The sequence below is a fragment of the Glandiceps talaboti genome, chromosome 8 (genome assembly GCF_964340395.1).
Source record: "Glandiceps talaboti chromosome 8, keGlaTala1.1, whole genome shotgun sequence".
NCBI classification, from domain to species: domain Eukaryota; kingdom Metazoa; phylum Hemichordata; class Enteropneusta; family Spengelidae; genus Glandiceps; species Glandiceps talaboti.
Window position 1 is genome coordinate 23780223 of NC_135556.1, and position 21288 is coordinate 23801510.

At 35.6% G+C, this 21288-nt stretch overlaps 1 protein-coding gene across 1 annotated transcript; it reads right to left on the bottom strand.

Annotated features, from left to right (window-relative positions):
- Window positions 1-7580: 7580 nt before the first annotated feature.
- On the bottom strand, window positions 7581-21153 carry LOC144439004 (NEDD4 family-interacting protein 1-like). The gene is made up of 7 exons (XM_078128242.1): window positions 21015-21153; window positions 14782-14881; window positions 13199-13299; window positions 10812-10896; window positions 9322-9446; window positions 8762-8828; window positions 7581-8058 (listed from the first exon to the last, which is right to left on the bottom strand). Exons 1-7 carry the CDS (start codon window positions 21039-21041, stop codon window positions 7958-7960), a joined length of 606 nt encoding a protein of 201 aa, XP_077984368.1. The 5' UTR covers window positions 21042-21153; the 3' UTR covers window positions 7581-7957.
- Window positions 21154-21288: the final 135 nt, after the last annotated feature.

Consider the following 21288-nt stretch of genomic DNA (forward strand, 5'->3'; position numbering starts at 1 on the left):
AACTCCATGACATTTAAAAGTTGCATTCACAAATCTGTTCCACTTGTTGGAGCTTCTGAATAGTTCTAACTAAATGCAAACTAGTGGAAGTTAATTAAAAGCTTGATGAATATTCATAATTTAGATAGACCAGTGTCTACTTCTAAAAGCCTCACTGACACAGATCATGACCTGCATTCCCCAGTTTGTGTGTAAATATGTGTCTGAAGTCAACATGTTTTGCTTTAGAGAAATGCTTCTGGAAAAGAAGTGTCCCACTCTTCAGAGAGATATTTTGTGCATCTCTCTAAGGATATAGCAAAGAATTCATGCACCAACACTTTGGAAAGCAAATTTCCCTTCATGCTCAAGAAAGAAGTCTCTTATAGCCATTGGCCAACAAACACTCATGAGTCATAACCAGGAAAGAGTTATGTTTCGTCCTCTCAAAAGGAAACCCTCCTCATCACCATGAGAGAATAAAAGAAGCCCCTTCATCCTCAGGCGAGCCACTTCCCTGTGACCTCAGGGAAAGATTTCCCTCCACCCATTATAGAATAAACTCTCCCCATCCACTGGAGGGCAACCTTCTCTCCTATGAGATCACTTTCTACCATCCGTCCATACGTGGAACAAAATGCTCTCAAACCTCTGAATAGAGAACTCCCTTCTCACTATCCTCTACAGAAAACAATCTCCTTCCAGAATGGTCACTTCACTCATGTATGCATTGAATTACACCACCATGCAGTATGTGCCATACTCATGTACTTTAGAAAGCCGAATAGTACTGACTAGTAATACTAATATATCCTAGGGGAAACACCCAATTTCCACTGAAAACAAAGACAAATGATGACAAACAAATGGCTTGTATAGCCTCACTAGAAGGTGTTAATTGTTCTTTTCACAAGAAGCTTCCTGTGTGATCATTTAAATTTCAAAAGATGGCAGAGTAAGTGAAAAGAGATCTTTTCCCCCTTGTTTTGTTTTTCGGCCCCAGGACGTAACCTCCTCCTAGACAGATAAAAGTGTTGGAAAGAATTAACAATGTGAAAAGATGTGATTTTTTTCAGACTTCCATTAACATCTTTTCATAATGAATAATTTGACGACAGTAAACAGGTATGCCCCTGGGTCATCCTAAAGTGAAGCACTTCCTATTTAGGAACAAAACAAGCCTGTCTCATTAAGCTATTCCTAGATAGTCACTATTTTTGTCTTGTCACATGCTGTAAGGCTTTGGGAAGAAAAGAAGCTGAAAACTCTAAATCTGGTAAAAAATAGTGGCAATGGCATTGTAGCACAACTGTATTTGTTGCTATGGGCATGGTCTTGTTGCTATGGATATTTGTATTCATTATGGGAATCCTTATCAACTTGCTACCCTTCAAACTTTTCATCTTTGCAATATAAACTATTACTTAGCTGTTGCTATGGCCATGGTCCTGTTGCTAGACATATTTGCATACATTTTTTTGAATCTTTATTCACTTACCATCCATCCCTGTTGTTATCTTTGTAATATGCAGTCATTTCATTGTTGCTAAGGGTGTCATCATGGTTGCTAGGGCCGATTGTGTTGAAATGTTTTCAATAATAACTGCAGAATAGTAACCCCCAGAAACATTCCCACCAAGTTACAAACCCCATTCACCATACATTTTCAAGATACAAGTTTTTTTACCAAACTTAGATTTTCTGACCTAATTTGCATATCGCTGATGGGATCATCATGTTGTGAATACAGCTTCATCTATACACCCCCAGATGCATCTCCCTATTAAAGTTCAGCCCAATTTGTTCAGTAGTTTTGGAATTACAGAAGTTTGACCCCAAATACAAAGTTTAGACCTAATTGTGCATATCATTGATGGGATCATCATGTTATGAACAATTCTTAATCTAAACACCACTAAGGATGTTCCCACCAAATTTCAACCCAATCTGCTCAATAACTTTGGAATTATAGATTTTTGACCAAGACACATTTTAGCTCTAATTTGCATATCACTGATGGGATCATGTCATGAACAATTCTTAATATTAACACCCTGAAGAACGTTCCAACCAAATTTCAGCCTAATCTGCTCGGTAGTTTTCTACCAAAAAGACAGTTTTATATCTATTTGCATATCACTGATGGGATCATCATGTCATGAACAATTCTTAATCTAACACCCCTAACAACGTTCCCACCAAATTTCAGACTGATCTGCAAGGTTGTTTTTGTCGTTTCACATTTTTTTGCCCAAATCACACACCGGTAGTAAGATCAGTCGGATTTGAACAATTTCCCAACTAGACACCCAAGGTAATGTACCCACCAAATATCATGGCAATTGGTCCAGCGGTTTTTGACTTTAACTTTAATTGTTTACACACACACATGCACACACACACACACACACACACACACACACACACAGGCAGACAGACAGACAGAAACTTTGCCATGCCTATAGTACAATCATTTCAGTCGTGCTACAAAACTAATTCAATAATCACGGAAGACTCTACAACCTATATAGTATATGATAAAAGAGGTGTTTGATCAGATGTCACCAAAGCATTTTGATTGTTATGTTGAAACAAATGTGGAAAAAGAACAGGAAACTATGAACGTGACACCCACAAAACGACTTAAAACTGACAATAACTTGAAGAGGAAAAGAATTTCATTAATTTGTCTGTAAGTGCACGATACCACAATAAAAAACGTGATTATATGACGTTTCCTTTTTTTCAACTCATTTGTTCTATTCAGGTAAAATCGATGGTTATAAAACACACACGTTAGCTAGGACACAGTTGATTTAAAATTCAGGTGCTTACTGGAGTATTTGATGCAGTCACAGGAATGTGAAAGAAATAGACTGAAAAAATGAGAATTAACTGAAGTGGAAAATAATGATTCTAAAGTAATATAACATGATACTGAAATGCAAAAGAAAACAAAACACGGGTGTGGAGAAAATGGAAAGGAAAGGAGTGAGTTCTTCATTTTGGAAGGGAGAGAGGAAAGAGTACTGTCAAGAGGGGATTAAAAGTCCATTATCAACTACCATGAAAGAAATTCAAAAGAAAGACTAATACTAATAGAAACAGCAGTGAGAAATGAGAGAGAATGAGAGAGAGAGAGAGAGAGAGAGAGAGAGAGAGAGAGAGAGAGAGAGAGAGAGAGAGAGAGAGAGAGAGAGAGAGAGAGAGAGAGAGTAGAGAGAGAGAGTAGAGAGAGAGAGAGAGAGAGAGAGAGAGAGAGAGAGAGAGAGAGAGAGAGAGAGAGAGAGAGAGAGAGAGAGAGAGAGAGAGAGAGAGAGAGAGAAGAGAGAGAGAGAGAGAGAGAGAGAGAGAGAGAGAGAGAGAGAGAGAGGTAAGGAGAGGTAAATAGAAATAAATATGCACAGGTCAATTACTGGAAAGAATGTCATTGATTATCAGGTACATGATAGGCAATGAATAGGAAAAGTGGGAGGTACTCTTAACTAATCAGGGTATACAACTACCATTCCTGTAGATCAAAGGGAGGGGAGAGAGCATCCACACTGACGGAAGTCACTCATTCATGCTTACATGCGCCAGTGCCAGGCAGCTATGTGGGACTTTTACCTACTACAGAAATATACTTCATGAAAGCAGAATGCCTTCGTACTTTGATCCTATTTATCAGTGTCAATGTTTTTATCACTTCTGGTAAGCTGTGTAAATGACAGCCTAGCCAAGTAAGGCGATGTATAGCTAGTTAGTGGTCATTTTCTAAAACAATCATACATGTGCACTGGAATGTTTTCATGATTGTCTGGGCAATGAGACATTGTTTGCTGTAATCCATTTGTTTTGCCTGTGTACAATGTTTTGTAGACAGCCAACAAAAATCCTTCCTCCTATTCTTTGTAAACACCGCATTCACATACAGTATACAGTGGGCTGTGAAAACATCACCTATTAAAATGAGTAAAAGTTCTCACGAATCCTCCCCAGATTGAGACAATTGGTGGCGCCAGACTATGGAGTCAAAGTTTTGTGACAATAATTTATAATGCAGGGCTGCAGCTTGGCTTGCTTCCTGTCGAATGAATGAATAGCCCTGTGATTAGAAAGGGTAAAGACACCTATCAAGTGCCACAATACCCAGGTAAACAGGATTTGAAATCTGAATTGATGGACTGTATACCTTGCTCTCAGACCCATCAATGATCGGTACATTGGACCTGTTTCTCACAGGGAAAAGGTCAAAACAACATTGGTAAATTGACACACTTCATTCTGTAGACAAATTGAAGAGTACTGGCACAACTTTCAACTCTTCTGTGGATTACAGTCCCTAGTGTATTACCATTACAGAGTGACTGTTTATGGACAAACCTACACGTGATAGTACAGGCAACAATTCCAAGTCTCTTATGTGGACACAAACACACACACATCACAGTACTGTCAACATTTCTATATCATCATTCACTTCAACCTACATGCCATGTGCAATTTACATGGTGACATTTCAACATAATGAACTCATAATTTTTGTCCAGTTTCCTCATTATAAGTTCTGTTATACACAAATACCACACATAAGTAAGTTTTTCAATCTAGAACTCTTCTAAATTCATAAACTTGGCATAAATATTTGTATACTATTTAATAAGTGTTTATTTTTTAGTCCATGTATTATATCATTATTCCTAAATCAAGGTTATATGGTGGGTGGTGGGGGGATGTTTGAAAATGAGGAGTGCTAACATACACTGTATGTAATGTACCAGTATTAATACAGTGTGCTATTAGGTTGTATTACACTAGCAGTTGCCTACACAAAGGTTATAGCACTCATTGTCAATTTAATTTTATCATTTAATCTGGTAATATTGCTAGGTGTCTTTATTGTATGTGGTAATATTTCAAGATTTGGTTATTTGGAACCAGTCACGTATTCTACAACTAGTTGACAGACTTACTATGGCACTACATAGAGACACACACCATTCATCCCTATACAGACAGACTGCATTAGATCAAGCCGAGAACCATGCTACCAATAACAGGGCATTTGAGGACACCAGCGTGGCTTCCATACCAGGTTCTACTGGCCAAACAGAATAGTAGGAATTATGTTGTGAAACAAGACAGCATGGATTCTAAGTCACACAGCAAGCAAATCTCTTTTCTTTGCATGGTGAAGATTAATGACAGACATACACTTCCTTGCTTTTGTGTTCTGACAAAATATATCTTAACTTAAAAAAAAAACAAAAGTATTGAATATATGTCCCAAACCATTGAAACTAAAATATTTACTAAAATACAAAGCCTCAAATCACTTGTTCAGTTTGTATGTCTATCTGCATCCTTTCCATCTATAACGAGTTTGTTTTTCCAAACACAGACTTTGGGTTTTTATTATTTTCCTGGATGCCTTCAAGCTACAAGAGCATCACTAATTTGGACCAATGGATTGCAAAACAAAGCAGAAATGCAGAAATGAGAGTGAAATAGTTGTTTTTTTTGTCAACCTTTTTCAACTATTCAAGTCATTAGGGGACTAAAACAAAAACCTTCTTAGGTGGGCAAGTTTGATGACTTGGTTACTTGCGTTCATCCAAAATTACCGATTGCCAGCTGGCAATCATGTCTCTTCAAGCAATTAAAGGTAAGTATTTCCTTTAATGTAAATGAACACTAGCTTCTGTTGATAACAAGTCTTGTAAAAACAAAGAGTCGTCTCAGCCCGCACAACTGGTAGACCAAGTTCAAACATGTGCACCTCACGAAAGAGACACAAGTCGCACAAGGGTGTGGAAGTACTTCTAGACAAATACAAAGAGTTTGTTGTTTTGGGAAGTGACAGTGACTGTCACTTTGAACTTCACACTTACCCTCAGGTGTGTACTGCAATGCCTGTCATTGCTATTCATGACTCCAGCCATTATGCTAATGGCGGCAGCCGCCACACAAAAAAAGGGGGCGACAAATTTTGAGACAGTCAGGGCAAGCAATTAAAAGCCTAACAGTAATGATAATGAGCCAAAATGGAAATTAAAGTGACCACCATTTATTTGTAAAACAATGGATGAAACAAAAGGGCACTGGACACAGAACTTCCTACACAATCTCTATGAAAAGGAAAGTGAAATCTCTACAGCTTGTCTCCAAATTCTACATGTTTAAGTGTAACAAAGAGTATGAGACCAAAGTGTTGGATTAGACCACCACCAAGTACACCTGATTATCTCAAATAATCATAAAATATTGTTATTTACACAGCCTCTGTTCTGTTCACATTCTGATCTTCTCCACACGTTTTCAATATTCTTACTTGTTTCACATGATAACTCACTGAACAGATGCTTTGAATGGAATTGATGATACCTCCAAATATCACATTAATGGCAAGAAGTTTGTACATACAAAGTGAAGTAGATAAAGTGTCTTTGACTGGCAACGACGTATCTCATACATAGCAAACTACATCTAAATATTGCTGAACTTCAAAACACAGTAACTTTGAAATCAAACTCTGCAACAATACAGCACCAAACAGTTTTTTTAAAATACATAATGAGTATTAGCCCAAGAAAACTTGTGTATTTATTCTCTATTGAAAGTTGTACTGTCCAGTTTTCCATAAGTTCAAGAAATCAGATTCAAACTTGTTCATAGTAAATGAGTTTCCTTATTTTGTTTTATACGAGGTGAAGCAAACCAGGACTTATAACTTACTTTCATGACTGAAGTGAAATTTGATCTCACTGTACACACAATTTTGTGCCATCCACTACCGAACTCAGTAAATTTCTGAGAAATATTTCAACATGAGTTGTTCATATCCCTTTAATATAATAAATTATTTTTTTTGTATTTATATATTCCTTGTGCTTTGAATTTGTAAATTGAATCTATATACTTCTCTAACCTAACCATAACTGTGCATCATGCCAGTGTTTCATATGAAGAGCGCCCTCTTTGGTGACATAATTACATGCACTTGTTTGTGAGTTGACATAACTTGATACTGGAAATGAGTTGATAGATTATTTTGAACTTTCACGATTTTGACATCTCGATTTTGAACATAAAAATATCAAATGTCATGATTTGAATGGAGACAAAAAAACAACAATAAAAATTGAACCCTGCTCCTCAAACATTGATTACGATAATATTAGTGAGTATACATACATTTTTGGTAGATTAAGTCAGACTGGATTAATGATGTGTGTTGACCGATTTACTGTACATATGAATTCACTGAAAATTAAAACATTGGGATATACACAATTCTTTCAAATTTAGTACAAAGTTATGAATGAACAGACCACTACAAAACTTCACACCATTGTACTTTCATTTCCATATTTTCTACAAAATTGTGGCTATGAAGACAATTACAATAGTTTTTTCTAAATTTTCTGGAAAAAACTTCAGAAATGAGAAAATGCTAAATTCATTTTTCCTTGGAAAGTGGAGGTAATAGTTGAGTGAATGTACAATAGATTCATAGTTTATATCAAGCTACAGGGTTTTGATGAGGCGAGATTGGGTTAAACAATACGGTAAGACACCCCCCACCCCCCCACCCCCCCCCCCCACCCCCACCCCCCAAAAGTAATTTCTATCATGTATCATGAGTGAACCACCTTGGTATAACTTGGCACCATTTTCATAAAAGGGATAAATGATTATTTGGCATACTTTTAAATTTTTATTTTCAGTCTGACTTTACCTACCTTCATAACAACTATCAAAGTACCCTCCCTGCCCTACCAACCCTAATCTACCCTACGCCACCCCAATCAACCCAACCCAACCCAAGCTAATAAAACCCTCCCACCGACATTGTGTTAATAACTGTGCGTGCAACAACATGTAACACAAAAGGTAAACTAGGGTGTCTAGACTACCTATCTTTGTGAATATGGACTTGGTGACGAGTTGTACTGTACTGAGTTTTAATCAAAGAACCTGACTCATAATCTGTATCTTAGTAAATGTAGAAATAGCTGAAGCGCGTTCTCAGACCGGTTGAAAATTGTCGTTTCACCTTGATGTACATGATTGACCCACGGAGGAATAACATCAACCCTACAAACAAACAAACAAACAAACAAGGTCGATTATTAGTAGACGTACAAATTTTACCTTGTCTGGTCTGTCGGACCAGTACTGTTAATACTATGTTAAAAAGTCATCTGAATATACAGATTCATAGGAAAGATTTAATGTTTCACATTAGCAGGACCTTGGACCACTAATTCTTTCAGCAGGATCACTGGATTTTTTAAGGCACTGGTCCGGGGACCACCAGTTCACAAAATGATTTGTTCACCCCTGATTACTTAATACATATATGTAGAGACATGTACACACAGATAATACACAAGTGTTTTATTAAGAGCAGCTGTAGTTAAATTCTTTTGTGTTCACTCTATGTTTTACCATACCCAAACCCCCTCCCCTCCACCCTAGGAATATGAATGAAAGTATCATAAACAATATAATTTCCTGAATCTTCCCCTTTATTACCAAGATCATCAAACCTTCAAAAAACATTGCATATACAATAATTATATAAATATATGAACACACATAATCTCCCCCACCCCCACATACACACACCTATTAAACCGTAACTTGTACCTTTTCTAATATAAATCACTATAAAACTCATTTTTATGTACTATTGAATATGAACACTATAAAAAGAAAAGTATGCATAGGTACTGCCACAAGAGGGCAGTATAACCATTTCAACCAACATGTATTGCGAAAAGTTCATTGAACTCACCTAGTAGGAGAAGAATCCACCATAAACATGGCAAAGTATCAACATAGTTGTTAAAACTTGTGGTGTGCTGAAATAAAATTGAATATAAATAATTAGACAATGTTAATTATAAAGAGGGCTGAAGGATGTACACAATTATGAAAACTAGGACCCTCTCGGAGAAAGTGTTGGATTGGTCATTCAAATCAACCAGAACTGTTACCGAAATTTCTATTCAAACATTCAAACACCAATTCTGGCTATTTGAAATAGAATATTACTGCCTAGGCACATCATAAAAATAATGAACATTTAATTTCTTGATTGACACCATAACTTCCACTCGACCTTCATGTTCAATATTTTGACCCTCTAGCATTAGGTAAAATGCTATTGCAGGTACTGAGAGTTGTTCGAAACACTGATATTCATAAGTATGGCGCCCTCTAGAGGGGAAAAACAAGGTTGACAATCAATCAATCAATGAAACTGATATTGGTGTGACATACCAAACCTGAAACCACATGGTATACACTGTGTTTTGTGTGGTGTTTTTTTCACAATAAAATGTTGATACTTACCATCATAATAACAACCCATTTCACAATGGAGAGTCCAAAACCTGAAATAGCACCATACCGACCAGCTACTGTTGTTGTCATACAGAATGAAAACAACAGACCAATCCAGTTGAAGATAAATGCAACTGAAAATAAGACAAACAACAATAAATTGGTTATCAAACACATGTCCTTGAACTTGAACTTGACCTTCCACATCAACTCTTGATTCAATTTATCAGATGAACAGACAACCATAGAAGTATACATTGCTACCTGCATTCTCTCAAGATTTCTAATCAAGATGGGTTATACAGAGGCTACTTTGTCACTGTGGGTACAGTTTTCAGTATGAACTTGATAGAGAAACTAAATTACAAACCTTCAGAATTTTTTGTTTATCTCTCATTTACACATTAACTGCAGTAGCTTTAATTTTCATTTATATTTTTATTAACAAACCAAATAGGGCTCATAATTTATGTTTGTCTTGGTTGATTTGTCTCAAAGAAAACACAACACTATCATTTAACAAAAATCTACAATATCACTTCTTCCTTCATAAATGTGTCTCTCTGTCGAATTGTATGGAACACTGAAGTAGCATACAACTCTTTTGTCGATGCCAGACAAGACGAGAAAATGATTTTCACCTCCTTCAATTCGGTGCCAGAGGATTAAAATAAATTACTCTTCAGTAAATGATTACAAAACTGAGTGAGATTCTAACTCAAAGGAAGTCAGTTATGACATAGGGGCATCATATCAACATACTGTAGTACTGCACTGTTCTCCCCCCGGCACAATAAAATGCAAGGATGCGGGTAATTTGCATAATACTTAATAACAAGACATTGTAGAATGATCCACATATATAATATGCATGTCTTCAACATTCAAACATACTCTAACATGTTTATATTTACAAAATACACAGTGGGATATTGAGATCAGACACTTCTGTTTATGTCAAAGTATTATTATAATATTGTTATTCAAAGATTACTAAAGCGCAAGGATGGTAGAACACTTTTGAATCATGGCAGAAACTTGCCAAGTATGGCAGCCTGGGTGTGACTGTTACACCATGCTTTCTCTCCAGTGAGGAGAACACTGAGTAGGAAATAAATATGTCATCAAATCAACATGTGTCTGGACATTACTGCGATAGAAGTTACACAGAGATTGTCATGATTTTACTATCTCCAATTTGACATGTTTTGTGTGTTTTTGTTTTTTTGTCTTTTCTCTAGTTTTTCATTTTAGGAGCCTGTAAAAGGGACTTGCTCTCATTGGTCTTCCATTAATATACTGCTGAGACTCCATCATCTGTAAACAAACTAACATGTAAGAAGAAGACATATAAACTCTTTTCCTTTCTTCAGTTGAACTTCAGTATTTAACAAGCCTTCTAGAAGACAACCCCCCCCCCCCCCCCCCCCTTTCAAACAATACAATGTGTCAGTGATAGCCAGAAATTGGCTCGATTTTGATAAGTTTATTTAACTTACTGATAAATGTACAGATAAACATGACATCACCCCCTAGGTCCATATCAATGTCACGGTCCCTACTACCTCCTTCATGATGGTCATTCTACAGAGAAAACACAAACAAATCAAAGAAAACAAGTCAAGTTTGAAATGAGTGACAATATTGATTTTTGGGGTTGATTGTATCAATGAAGTCAATATCTTATGAGGAAAATTGTGTGATAAGAGATTATAGTTAGTAGTTATTATATTAATTATATCAATAACATGAATGTTTTTTAAATAGGAATCAGATTATGTCTATTTTGATGCATCTTGTATTTTATATAATTGAAAATTAGTTTCAGTCATCTGCCATTTTGTTTACTTTATTTATTGTTATTTTTCCATTTATTTACTATATGCCATCTTGTTTGTTTTGTATTATGTTTTATCAACTTCAAACTGTTATTGGGATACATGGTTCTGTTTATGTTTATCTAGACGTTGTGTGAGAAGAACCTTTGACTCAACAGACTATCAAGTTCAAATACAGTCTAATAATAATAATAATAATAATTATAAAATAAGTATATAATACTACTACTACTACTACTAATAATAATAATACTAAGCACTTTTATGCTATCATATTCATATAGATAACTGACATATTTATTTTGATTTAGGGTGCAATACATAGTACATAGTGTTCTTCAATATCTTTATTACACTTATGTACCCAAACAGAATTGTCAATTTTCTATACGGTTGTAATAAAGTAATATCTAATCTAATCTAATCTAATCTAATATGGATCACTGATTGATTATTACACTGCAATGAGGATATTAATAATATCAATAATTTGAATGGTTGACAGTTATGGTTATATTTCATAGTTCTGCTAGGTCAGGTCATAGTATAGTAGATACTGAGTTGTAAGCTTTGTAGTAATATTTGAAGACGTTTGTGTACGCCTTGGTATGTCCAGTGAACAAACCGAAAGCTGCAGCCTGTTAAACAAACACAATAACACAATAGCACTGCAAACAATCACATTCCACACTGTTGCCATGGTGATGTTTGCAACAATAGGCTGACTGTTATGATTATTTTAAGATAGCAATCAGGGGTGACATAGCCCTTACTTGAAGATAAGCAAACAGATAATTTATAGCAGGACAAACAAATAGACACCCATTAAGGTCACATGAAATGATGCTATGTGACAGAACTGTGAATGTTTGATACAAATTGACCTCACATTATTGAAATCTGAATCTTTAAATACAATATTTTGCCAGGGGGCAGCAAAATTTTTCCCCATTTTTCTATGCTTCCAATTTCCAAATCTCTGAAATTATCATATATGTACAGGATGCTATGTAATTTTACCAAATTCCCCTTCTCTGTCTTATTGCATGTCTACATATTGGCACAAAAACACAGCTGTGGTATTTGCTTTGCAGTGATTTGTATATTTACTTGGCTATGGCTGATTAAATAGAAAAAGGGAGCGGTGAAAACACACCTTTTTGAATAATTGACAAGAGTAGAGATATAGGTGTGTAGGTATACAATCACTAAAGCATAGAAAATCCGCATAACAGACTCCCAACAACCTGTATAGTTATATGCGGCATGTGGGTGGTCAAATCAAGTGGCGTGTAAAGTAGACCCCAAGAAAAGAGAAAAGACATAAAAGAAAAGGAAAGGAAAGAAGTAAGAAAATCAGGGTGTGTGATGCTCTAAATCCCTTTGCTGACACAATACAACTGTCTCGGTATTCAACTCTTTTAAAAAAGTTGGCTATAAAAAGCAATGATCCATATACTGACTGCTTGAAAACAAAACCATAGGAATGTCAGCGAAAAAAAAGGTACATAAGTTTTTCCTATTCATTGATATTAGTTTGCCACAGTGGGGTCATGATAGGTACAGAAAAGTGGAATGTCGGCGTCGCCTAAAAAATGGTGACGTTTCTTCATAAAATGTTAAACATCAACGAAAGATTTATATTTTTGATGCTGTATTTTATGACAAAATACAAACTATTATGCATATTTTCTATATGTGTGTTCATGTAAGACAGTATGTTTGTTGAAAATGTGTATATCAGAGCCTAACCCAATTTGAAGCAATAGCGCCCCCTAGTGTTCAAAGCTATAATTCGCGGGTCACATTTTCAGTCAAAACTGCCTTTTCCCAAATCTATAGTAATTGAATCCAAAATAACTGGATTTGGTTTTTTTACAAGTTTCAGAAGAAGTTTTATCTGGACTGAATGAAAAAACAAATGCGTATGAAGCAATATCATGTTATTTACAAGTAGAATATACATAGACTTTAAGACCCAAAAGAATACAATTTCAAGAAATTCAATGATAACCATTTATAACTTGTAAGTGGATTTTGACTCTTACCACTAATGGTTCTGTTTCTTTTTGTTTTTGCACATCATCATAACTTGGAAGAGTTGTGGCTATGTTGTATGGTGGTGGATCATTCTCATCTTTTGGATCTTCTGCAAAAAAGAAAAAAATATATATATATGTTATGTCAGCTGAGAAATAAGACAACAGCAAACAATACTTTACAAAACACTGAAATGATCTCCCTACACCAAGGTTTGAAATTAACTTTTTTCTTTTGGTAGTCCTAGTGGGCTACCAATTTCAGAAAGTGGTAGCCCAAGGATTGTGACCAGTTGTCCCATATTCCTGACCTGAAAACAGAGTTCCTCTAGTGGAAATGTGTGTGTTATTAAAATACTTTCATATTCGTAAATCTTCCATCCTTTAAATCTTCACATAATCAGTGGCAGGGCTACCAGCTGAATATTATGGTAGCCCAATGACAAGAATTGGTAGTCTGTGGGCATAGGACTACTGTTAATTTCAAGCCCTGCCTACGTAAAGTAACAAGAATGCGAAGCCCTTTTTATCATTTCTGAATGCCCTTTTCATATAATGGATATCATACTTCATTTTATACATCTTCATTTTCTGTCAAAATGGTATAATAACAGTCACTCAGGCCCAGCTCTTCTTTTCTGGTCTAAAATCACCAAATAGTCTAATAAGGTGTTACTGATCTGTATGACCTATGGCAACAATGCACTACCATGATATTAGTGTCACTAGTATACAAGAATTGAGAGAATATATCTGAAAGTTAACAGCCAATAATTTACCTAAGTTATACCATGCATAAGCCAAAAATATAGAATATATACTCTGGCCATTCTACATCACAACAATGCGCGTCTATGTTACAACAACGCATGTCTACACTACTGGTTCTGCTGTTTTCAAAGTATGAGTCAAAACGTTCAAAATTGTCATTATTTCCCCCCAATTTTTCTTGGATATGGATATTACTGGCACTGGTATAATTATGTTATTCTCCAATATTTTTCTTCATTCAGCTGGAAAATACTCATGACCTAAGGGTTGTCTACGAGTCAATAGATGAGTAGTGACAAAGGCCCCTTAGGTCAGTAGTGACAAAGGCCCCTTAGGTCACTCATTTTTTCCTCGGCTGAATGAAGAAAAATATAGGGGAATAACATCTAATTATACCATACCATGCCATGTCCTGGCATGTTTTCTTTATAAATGCCCATTGTTATAAGTTTTATATTTTGTAAAGTACTTCAGGCAAAACACACACACTACATTCTACATTGTACATATTTGAATATATGTATTCTCCTGGTTATTTCCATACATACATTTCTATACATACTATACCCACCATAATTATAATACGTGTACAATTGGTATCATGTATTCACTTGTTTTTGATGATAATACAATCAAACTACGATTACCTGTCAATATAAATGAATGTTTTTGAAATGCCAACACAACTCATTTCTTTCTTGTTTCCAAAATTTTCATTTTTGTGCACTTGTGAGCACTTTAAAGATAAAAAGATGGGGTTTTCTTTTCAAAATGATCAATTTATTGATATAGTACCACTACCAGTGTGCTAGCCTACTAACCTGGTGGTGTTGGAGTACTTGGTCTAGTATCTTCTGGAGATGGTGGTGGTACTACCAATGCCATGATCACTGCAGAACTTTCCTCATCATCTTGGTCCACCTACAAATAAACAAACCAAACAAATATTGAGATGTTATGTACATTTGTTACCAGTATAAGTACCTAACTCACTACCACTATATAGTATATGATAAAAGCAAAGGAAACAAAAGTCCCACTTGAGGTGTTTGATCAGATGTCACCAAAGCATTTTTATTGTTATGTTGAAACAAATGTGGAAAAAGAACAGGAAACTATGGTACGAGACACTGTAAGTTACCACTGTAACCAGTAAATGTCATATTCAATGACACTGATAAGACTGCACGAGTCTTTCTGGATATTATTATTATTATTATTGACTAAATATTTAATCTCGATAAACTGTTGAGCCATAGGCTCTTCTTGCACAATGTCAAAAAGGAGATTCAAGTTGGTAAAACAGTATACAATGTAAATTCTAAACTGTGTCATTCCAATATACAACATACAATATGTTCAACAATAATTTGAAGCCTTGAAAATACTGATGGCTTTAAAGTTTTATGTACAAACAAGCTTTTTGTTTAGGAATGGTCAGTAAAACATACAGTGACAACACAACGCAATGCAACATAAAAAATTTATATATGCACTTATTCATACATTCATTTTCAAACGTTTGTGCTAAAAGTAAAACCAATCTAAACAACCAACTTCTATTGTATGATGAATCATACTATTGTGGCAAAAATCAAGGTGAATGTACATTGTAGTTTCTGGTACAAAATAACACTGAGACTGAGACACTGTTACAGACACAGACACAGACACAGACACAGACACAGACACAGACACAGACACAGACACAGACAGACACTGACAAGACAGACACAGACGCAGACGCAGACGCAGACACAGGCAGATGCAGACAGAGACACTGACACATGCAGTCAGAAACATGCAGACACAGACTCAGAAAGACACAGACATACACAGAAAGACAGACACAGACACAGACACAAAGACATCCCTTCATACATTCATACATATTTATATTTGCTTCTATATTTAACAACAAAGTTATATGATTCAAACTAGAGTACATGAAGTATAACAACAAAAGGTTGAACAAAGTATAGAATTACCATATTTTTTATTGTATATGCAATAATTTGCTATGGTAAGTGTCATATTACAATACTACATGTACCATGACCTTTTGAACCACTGGAGTAAGAATTCACATAATTCCTTTGCAAAGGTGTATCACTAGACTCTCTCACAGTCCTCGGAGCATTGCATCGCTAAAAGGACTGTTTTGCATGTACCAATATCTACTGCATAGTTGTACTCGAATATCCTTGTACTGTGGGCCCTCATCAACTACATACATGTAGGGCTAATCATTTGTTGACATGTTACTGCAAGCCTGGGCATCACACTAACACATCAACAAATGATTAGTCCTATAATGTAGTTGATGATGGCCCACAGTACAAGGATATTCTACTAGTCCAATTATGCAGTAACTATCGGTACATACAAAACTGCTAATAGCGATGCTCTCGTAGACTGGTGAGAGAGTCTAGTGTATTATATGAATATTTATGTGCATGGTTATTACTATTTACAAACAGCTGAGTCATCGCTCCTCTTTCCTTTGATGTGTCTATTTTGTTCTTTATTATTACTACTAGTAAATGTATGACTTGAAGTGTCATTATACTACCATGAACTTTTGAACTGTCACGGTTTTCAATAATACTGGCTAATAATGGAGACAAATGGTTATGTACCTTAACCTTTGACCTTAACAGCTGATCTGCTATTTAAACTGATAGTTGGTCTTGTTGGCCATCACATAGCTACATACATGTATTACATGTGTTTGTACATAAATATTTTATATATTAAACATAGATGTAGGTATAGTTAGTGTTACACGTCATGTCCTTTTTCTGTTATCAAATTTCAAACATGTCAAAACACAAGAAAACACATGGTATTAAGACTGCATTGAAATGATAAATCTGTGTACCCATCTTTCAATCAACAATAATGGTAGCTCATCAGTGTGCCCTCTAAGCTAATTTGACGTGCCACTGATGCACACATCTTCTAGTGGCGCACAAATATTTGGTGTTACTCTATCTCTTACTATGTGGTGACTCACAAGAAATGCCAGTTTTTATCATTTTGATTCACAACAACAAAATTTGGCTATCATTAGAGGGCACACTGTAACTTGCTAGTCTTGTCAATGTGCTATCCTTGATAACGATATTGAATCTCCAGATATCTCTTTACTGCTATCCTTGATATCGAATCTCAAGAACTATCTTTAGTTTAGTGCTATCCGTGGCATCAAATCTCAAGAACTTTACTTGGGATGAAGAGATGAATCTATGGGTAGATATAAACTAGTGACTTGCCTATGTGACTTGACATACTAGCTTGACAGTATGTTCATTTTCAAACCAGATAGCCAAGTCTCTGGGCTACAACAATGTTATGTACTTTAAATATTGAAAGGCTGAGATATCTTCTACAAGCTTATGCACATGTAAAGTGTATGTTGTAAATGATTCAGAACATTCAGGGAGGATCACACAATGTCACACAAGCTCAATAAAGGGATTTTGTTTATGCCGAAACCCTCTCTCCCTTCCTCCTAAATGAACGTTATCAAATGTGTGACAATGACATCTTGGTAAAAACAGTAACAGTCACACCAAGTTGCAAATTGTATATACCATAGTGGTGTGATCGCTACTATTTTCACAGTCTAAGTTACCACTGTATTATATGGGGCATGGCCATTTGCATCAATCTAGCTTCAAAGGTCACCCATTGGGCACAGACATTGGCTATTTTGACCAATCAAATTACAGCTTTTACAAACAAGAGAACATCAGCCCTTAGGAAATACATGTACTTCTAGTTTGGTCCTCCGTAACAAGAAATCTGACTTTTTATTATTATCATTATTATTATTAAACTTTATTTCGGGAGAGAAAAGAACACAAAAATGCCCATAAACATCCCATAGATAAAAACTATACATGTTGTAGGCTTGTGTGTCGTATTACGTACCTAGTCTGCCTGTAAATGGGCAGAAACGCACTGTTGCATATTGATTTCTCAATGCAAAGGGCCATAATCAAACAACAAAAGCTACTTACACACTGTTGGCAGATTTTTTCCTATTCTAATATTCAGTAGTCTCGAGCAGTAAATTGTAATAATTAACCATATGTTGGTAATGGATCAGAAGCCCAGAAGCATTTCTACCATGACCGTTCATACATATATACATACATACATACAAAATGTACATACATACATACATACATACATACATACATACGTATATGTTATTTGCCAAATACCGTTCCATATCTTGCTGCGAGAGGTATTTTTTCTGGTATAACGGAGAGCCGGAGGCGAGCCGTTATACCAGAAAAATTACCTCGAGCAGCAAGATGTGGAACAGTATTTGGCAAATAACATACTTATACGTCACCTGCGACTATGAATTCATTTTCGAATGTCTAAAAATGCTGTTTCATGTTAAAATAAAATCACTTCCGCGTTATACTGTCGAGCGTAGTATCATGCACCTCTCTGATAACTGCAATGCGGTTGTTTACATGTCAGCCTTAACTTTATCATCCAATCAGAGTGCGCGTTTGCTCAGTAGTATGACGTAATGTTTACTATTTGCATATCACTCAGCGATATATTCAAACTTAATAACCATCAGCTGAAAAATGAGTGCGTCTTTGTTTTGCGTACTGTATTCCATTAAATGTACATAAATGTTCGTGATATGCTTTGTTGTTCTAGTTAAGCAAAAATTACACCCTTTGTGGTGGTAATTTTCATATCCTTCATAAATTTAGGAATTCATGTTTACGATCGCGTGACGACCGTGCGTTCACCGTCACTGGACTTTCACGGTTGTGTGTGGAATTTTTGACTATTTCCCTGTGACATGAAAAGTACAGTTCAAAGACTTGTTACAATGTATAAAACGGTGATATTTTGTTCGATTGACAACAAATTTGGCATTGGAAATGCTGGTTATAGCTCGATCTCTAGTTGTCTGCTAGATTTGTTTACAAGGGGACGTGTAGTGATCACGTGATACAACAAGCAAAAATACGGCTGTTGGTGAAAAATACGCCTGTGTATCTGCAGGGCTCTCGACCAATCAGAATGCGAGATTGGTGACAGGTGACGTATAAATACATACATTATACATACATACATGCATACATGCATACATACATACATGCATGCATGCATGCATGTATACATACATACATACATACATACATACATACATACATACATACATACATACATACATATATACACACACACACACACATACATACATACATACATACATACATACATACATACATACATATATATATACACACACACACACACACACACAAACACATGCAAATCTTCACCTGTGTGACATCAAATAGGGCAGATCAAAAATCCATATCACCCTGTTCTACAGACCTTTTTCTCTCTCAGTTGTTAGAGTGTTCCTACCAATGCTACGCTACAATCAAATTATCATAATAATTATGTACTTTCAAAACGTTAAGGCACACATTACTTTATATACATCCTTGAGTGGCATGAGTTTGATACATAGGGGTACTTTTATTTTTATTTAATGAATTTTATTCTATCTAAATATCATGTAGATTATCAATGACAATTTGTTTATTTGTATGTAGCAGCCAGTAAGCTTACTTCTATTTTCCATCGAGCTCGGGTCACGTGATGACAAATTTGCATAGTTGTGTGGGATGCCATGGTTTGATACACGATGAAGAATAAAGAGCGAGGAAATGATGTAGTATTTACAAAATTCAATTCAGAATTGTTGAAAAAATATGTGGAAAAACATATAAATCCCACAAAATCAATGTCAGTTTTATGTCATAATGCTCCTCATATGATTCCATGGACTACAAAGTCTCGCTTACTGGCTCAAATTTGTATTAGTCGGTGGAATCGTACTCAGAGCATTATGGCGTAACATTAGCATTGATTTTGTGGGATTGTATAAAAACGCTCTACAAATATATCTAGAAAGGCATTTGTGTCACCAATTTTTTGTGTTTCCCAAACATCTTTTAAGTTGCAAATGTACAATAAATTTTTGATGTCAGAGTCCCATGTGTATCTTGTTCTTACAGCCGACTCCTCTATTTTAAACAGTATGTTGTAATATTTTTTGTTTTTGTCTCTATAGTTCAGCATGGTGATACATTCTGGAATAGGTACACACAGAGTGATTAGTGGCAAGTTAGCAGTTGACATTATAGGGTGTTCAATGTAAACAGAATTACAAAGCAGGGGAATATCATCACAACTACTGAAGCTGGATGACACAGAGACAAACTGGGGGATGGAGGAGCAGATTGAAGTCATAAGTGAGGATGTTAATTCAAGAAAATGGAGAAGAAGCTTATCTAAAATTGATGAATGTCTCATTCTTAAAACAGGAAATGTTATTCTGTACACACACATGTAGCTGTGGATTACATCACAGGAATTGTAGCGTTTGCTTCAGGTTAAACATCGGAGCGAAAAAAACCCCACAAAAATAGCAGAGAAAGCCCTCAAAATCACAGCAAACGCTATAATTCTAGGTGTAGGTCCTCTTTTCTGGAATAACAAACAGCTTACAGGACTTCATTTCATTCATACTCATCATGAATGATAACCCATCACAAGATGTACCATAATAATGTCACTGAAGAGCTTGGGTTATAGATATAGCAATGACAATGACATGTTGATTATATATACCGGTATATATGTGTGTGTGTGTAGTGAAGTATATGGAATGATCAATATGCATCATGACTTTCATAATGCCATGTTTGATTTATATTTGCTGTCTGAATGAGACGCGAGAGTAGGAGTGTAACTGTAAATGCAGTGTCCTACATTAGTTAGCATGCGACGCGTGATATATGCAATAACATAATCATTCCTTCTGATGTAGATAAAATAATTCACATTTGGTAGTGATAATTCTAAATGTTTTGAAATGGTGTTATCCATAATTTGAACAAATGTGATATTGATGAATTATCGAACTCAACGATATGGAAAATAGAACGGATAAAATTTCCCTAAAACTACGGAATTATTTGAGTTTTTTCATTCTTACCTCATCATATCTTGGTGGTTGTTCCATATTAAATGTTTTTGTAGCCCTCAGATAGCGCTATCGGAGGGTAAAGATGTCTAATTTCCCCGAGAGAAATCGGTGGAAATGATATTTGACTTTTGTTATGATCAGACGAAGATGGCGCACATCCGGGTTCTTCTCTCGCGAAATCACTTTTCATCTCGCAATTTACGTCATTTTCACACGAGATCCAACATGGCAGCGCCCATAGAGTTCGCATGTAGCGAGCGACAGTTTTAACTTTCTGAAAAGC